A 4489-nucleotide genomic window follows, 5' to 3' on the forward strand; every position below is an offset into this window, starting at 1 on the left:
TTACAATATTAATGGATTTTATCCGGATTGGCAGAACCTCCTGCAGCATATGGATTATTGATAATTTTAAAACAAAGATAACATTAAGGAGGGATTAGTTGAAGCCTTGCTAGTTCGTGTGCCTTGCTAAACAATGTTGATTTATTTTGTTTTGACACCTATTTCTAATGTAGGCCTATTGGTCAATCAAAACAGAAAATATATCATAATTTATTCTGATACGTTTTTACGAGATAAAGCTTAGTTATAGTAAAATATACCTGGAGCATTCGGAGAAATCGTTTACCTATGGAAGCCATTTGCATCCCCATTCTAAAACCCAAGTGCGATAGGTCGACGATTACTGTTATCCCAAATATCTGTAAAAAATATATATATATCTGGATGAATCTCTGATATGAGATGATTTAAAAATGTATGTCGAATTGATGATACACCAAATTATTCGATATATCTTAGGACATGTATTGGTGTTGTGATTATATTCGTATTCATCCAATATCGCAAAAGTCGCATATTTTATGACCATCATCCCAATCTTTCAACTTTTTGAACAATATAATAACAGACATATATACTTTCAAGTCTGCCATCTTATCACATCAAAAACCGTCAATAATTTCTGACGAACCCACAGTAATTAATTAAAGTTGGAAATGATCTTTTCGAAACTGATATTTTTAACTCTGCTTCGTCTATTGCAAACGAATAAATTTTCTGATCTAACAAATATCAGTAGAATCATTGAGTACCTGGGCCTCCTCGTTTTCAATCATTTTTTCGTAGGAAAGAAAACGGAAGCAATAAGTTTGGTCAATGAATCTCCAAGCCCTGTAATCAGACACATTTTTTTTTTCAAATACGAAACACAATAAAAAATAAATAAGACTACAACAGAGGTCACCCGGGAAGTCAGTTTTAGACTTGGTTTATCCATTATATCTCCCATTATATCTTTTGAATTCTATGGTAGTTATATCCAATACAATTGTAACTTATATATATTCTATTAAAAGGCTGGTATTGATTTGGAAAACGAAGTTTCACAGAGATTATATAACAAATTTGTTTATGGACTGCGTCAAACGAAGAGTCAATCCAAACAAAGTTTTGAAAAACTACAAGATATAGCATAAACCAGTGGGTTTCAAACGTTAATGATCCGTGGTCTCCTCTCAACACTTGTGGTCGTGTGTTTTTTTAAAAAGCCTATCTTTTTTTTACTGGTTTACTTCAGTTATTATTTTATACTCCACGTTTACTAAAGTAAAAATAAAAACAGACGAAAGCAAAAGAAGGCCTTTGCTGTTGCCAACACAGGAACGATACGTGGTTTATGGGAGAAGGAAATTTGTGAAACTCATTAGGTAAAACACTTAATTAGGCTACACCATTCTTTTAACACATTACGTCCACCTAAAATTGTAAACGGCAAAAATACAAAATAATAACTATATTAATCTTATTCATCACCTGGTCTTTTTAATAAAATAAAGCTTCCATTTTTGGCTCTTCCACCCCAGAATGTCGATGGTCCTGAAGCAAAGGACTTTCGTATGTTTTTCTTGTTTTCAACCTGAACAATGAGCAAAAATGTTTTTCCTATATATTCTCAAACTCGGCCATTCCATTAATAATACCAATTGGTGAACTCAAAGAGGCAACTGTAGCAAAAATCGGGGAAAATGGCTAACGAAAAATGCGTGAGCGTGATTGACAATTTTGCGCAAAGGCGGCAAGCCTGTCTCCGACACCAAGGAGACCATTTGCAACATATTATAGAATGAACCAAACTTTTTTGCACGGCGTCCCAGATTATCGAAACTTTTATATACACATATATATGTGTATAATCAATAATCATACACAAACAGATAATCATATGTAAACAAAATTAAATAAACTTCTTTAATTTTCGTAGAAGCAATTGAGAAATTTATTGATTCTGTTTTATGGGGGTCACCATGTATTAATATATGCTATCGTCTGCATAGATCTAGTGAAAACTAATAGGCGATTACAAATTAGTCAGTCTTTTGCATGATTGCATGAAAGTGCCATCCATGAACCTACCAAATCAAAAACTTCTCGCCATTCGCTTCTAACTTTATGATAACATTCCAAAGTTTTGAGCGAATATTCTAGGTCGAATTCACAAGATCTCAAAAATCTGGAATAAAAGTAGATGAATTGAGAAATCCAGTATTAGAAGATAATACATTAGACACACAAGACTCAAAGCATTATTATATGTTTAAAATATTATGGGTCATCAGCTTGGTGGGTAATTTACACATCTTGTTAAAGATAAACGATGTTCATGTTGCTTAAGTCTTTTCATCGTTTACAGATATCTTCAGACTAGTTTCCCATAGTTTAGTGAGTTAGTTAGCAATCAATGAATCCACTCAACGACAATACATATTCCATATATATTTATGCTTACCGTAACAAGAATTCGTCACTTTCGTCCAGAAGCTCAAATTTGTCGCACTTTTCCTTGACCTTAGTTTTCAAATTATCAATGCTTTCGAGGCGTTTATCACGATTTTCAGGCTCGTTAAGATCTTTAATGGCTTTTTCTAGTATGTCGCTTGGAAGCGAACATTGGTATCTTGAAGCCATGCCGAAAACTATCCAAAATTACGCTTTCTATTTCATGGACTGCAGGTATATTTTTTCCAAATACCTAATCATTTGCAGAATAATTATTGCTCGATATTATTTCTCTCATGCCTCATAGCGTTCTAGCGAGTAATTGCTATTTCCTTTTTTGCTCAACTTTTTTTAGCGTCCCCGCCAGCTTATTGGTATCTGAATGTTGAAAAACGATTTATTGCTCTTTACGCACTGATACATTAACATGGTTGAGTGTCCAAATATTTTAAGTTGTCGTAGACAAGAAACAATTTGTCGTTAAATTTTAAAGGCCCACTGGTAAGTTATGAAATCACACTAAAGTTTAATACACGAGAATATTCCTCTCAAAGAAGATACCCACCATATTTTCACATCTATCGCTTATTTATATATACCATCAACTTCCTACCATCTACATCAGTTCAGTCTGGCTACAATACTATTTCATTACCATGTCAAAAGTGTCGTAACGTCGTATGTATTTGCTAAATACAATGTTGTTTACCCAGACAGTCAAGCAACAATGAAATGAACGCTTCGATTTCCCTGCGCAAGCAGCGACGCGAATCATTGGGTGTGGGTTTTGCCTAGCTGAGTTTAAATCGTGCTACTAAATCATCTAATAGCAATGTAAAAACAGATGAAAATTTTTGCACGAACGCAAATCATCTAGTAAGAGTTTGTTAATTTGCTATTTTGCACGTGATATCAACTTTCACAAACAATCCCGGAGGCCTTTTGTTTGGTTGATTGTTATTGTTGGGAGAAATTTCCTTTTCCACGCAATTAATGAACAATTCGATTGCAATGTTCAGCAATTAAAGATGATTGAAGTCACTGAAAGACTATTGCTTTCATTTTCAAATGCTCTCTGTGGTTTTTCATCTCAGTTCAAGGTTTGGCAAGAGCGTCGTTGCATAATCCAGCATCTGGAAAATTTGAACCTGCTTATATTTGTGCCCTCGAAAATATTTGCCCTCGTGGAAATTTACATAGACACCTCCTCATATTTTTTCTCGTGATCATTTGTGCCAACGGTCACTACTATTTTATAACTTGCTGACAACAATGAGTTACTGCGAATAATTTACTCGTGAAAATATGTGTTCTTATGTCTCATTTATTGAAACCCTTTTTGCATATGTCCATGTTTCCGTGCCTCCTTTGACCCCAGAAAGGTTTTTAATTCAATGCACAAAAATTTGTCTCCAATATGATTTGATGTCATTCTAAAACTACCTATAAAGCCAAATAGGAACCAATATTTCAGTCAAACTTTTGCTATTTTTTTAATTCGTAGAAGCACTATTTTATTTCATTAGGTGACATTTTATTTGACCTATAGTATACGCTTCGTTTAAATACATTTGAGCATTGCCCTAATGCTTTTCAAGAATATTGCAGGTAATGAAACTATTCTTATATTCTTCTAATATGTATATGTATAATAAGAAAATAATTTTATTAAGAACATAATAACAAAACAATCCATATTTAAATGTTGTCCAGTAATAATATTGGCATAAAATGATTGGCAATATGCACCACTCGATCAGGTGATCTAAAAAACTATTGCATATACCACATGAAAATCTAACGTGTTAGGAGATATGTCTTATTTTGGTATGTAAACAAAACAATGTACAAAAAAGAGAGTAATAAGCATTTTTATGTGGCAGTTATGCTATAGATAGAATATTCTCATTGGCCCAAGGAGTTAAATTTCAGACAAATAATCTCAAGGCGAATGGATGCAAGAAAGGAAAAATATTTGAAGATTCTAGGACAGGGGTCGTCAACCTTTTGTCGCTCCAGTCATTGGCGGCGGCACATATTTTTAGAAAGTAAA

General features: G+C 33.5%; 1 protein-coding gene across 2 annotated transcripts; it reads right to left on the reverse strand.

Moving 5' to 3' along the window:
* On the reverse strand, positions 1-3118 carry LOC120333136 (alpha-tocopherol transfer protein-like). Of its 2 annotated transcripts, XM_078119348.1 has the most exons (7): positions 3002-3118; positions 2447-2814; positions 2074-2170; positions 1474-1576; positions 753-831; positions 261-359; positions 1-40 (listed from the first exon to the last, which is right to left on the reverse strand). In XM_078119348.1, exons 2-5 carry the CDS (start codon positions 2623-2625, stop codon positions 773-775), a joined length of 438 nt encoding a protein of 145 aa, XP_077975474.1. In that variant the 5' UTR covers positions 2626-2814; positions 3002-3118; the 3' UTR covers positions 1-40; positions 261-359; positions 753-772. The 2 variants fall into 2 exon arrangements, with proteins under 2 accessions (XP_077975474.1, XP_039256421.2); XM_039400487.2 differs by having other exon boundaries at positions 2447-3084.
* Positions 3119-4489: the final 1371 nt, after the last annotated feature.

Source organism: Styela clava, chromosome 13, assembly GCF_964204865.1.
Source record: "Styela clava chromosome 13, kaStyClav1.hap1.2, whole genome shotgun sequence".
In the NCBI taxonomy this organism is placed as follows: Eukaryota; Metazoa; Chordata; class Ascidiacea; order Stolidobranchia; family Styelidae; genus Styela; species Styela clava.

Excerpts from the sequence above, each read along its gene's own strand:
- LOC120333136 (XM_078119348.1), bottom strand. The coding sequence starts at position 2,625 with ATGGCTTCAAGATACCAATGTTCGCTTCCAAGCGACATACTAGAAAAA. Across the intron at positions 2,171-2,446 it reads AGTGACGAATTCTTGTTACG|ATTTTTGAGATCTTGTGAAT; the intron begins GTAAGCATAAAT and ends CTTTTATTCCAG. Across the intron at positions 832-1,473 it reads TATTTTATTAAAAAGACCAG|GGCTTGGAGATTCATTGACC; the intron begins GTGATGAATAAG and ends GTCTGATTACAG.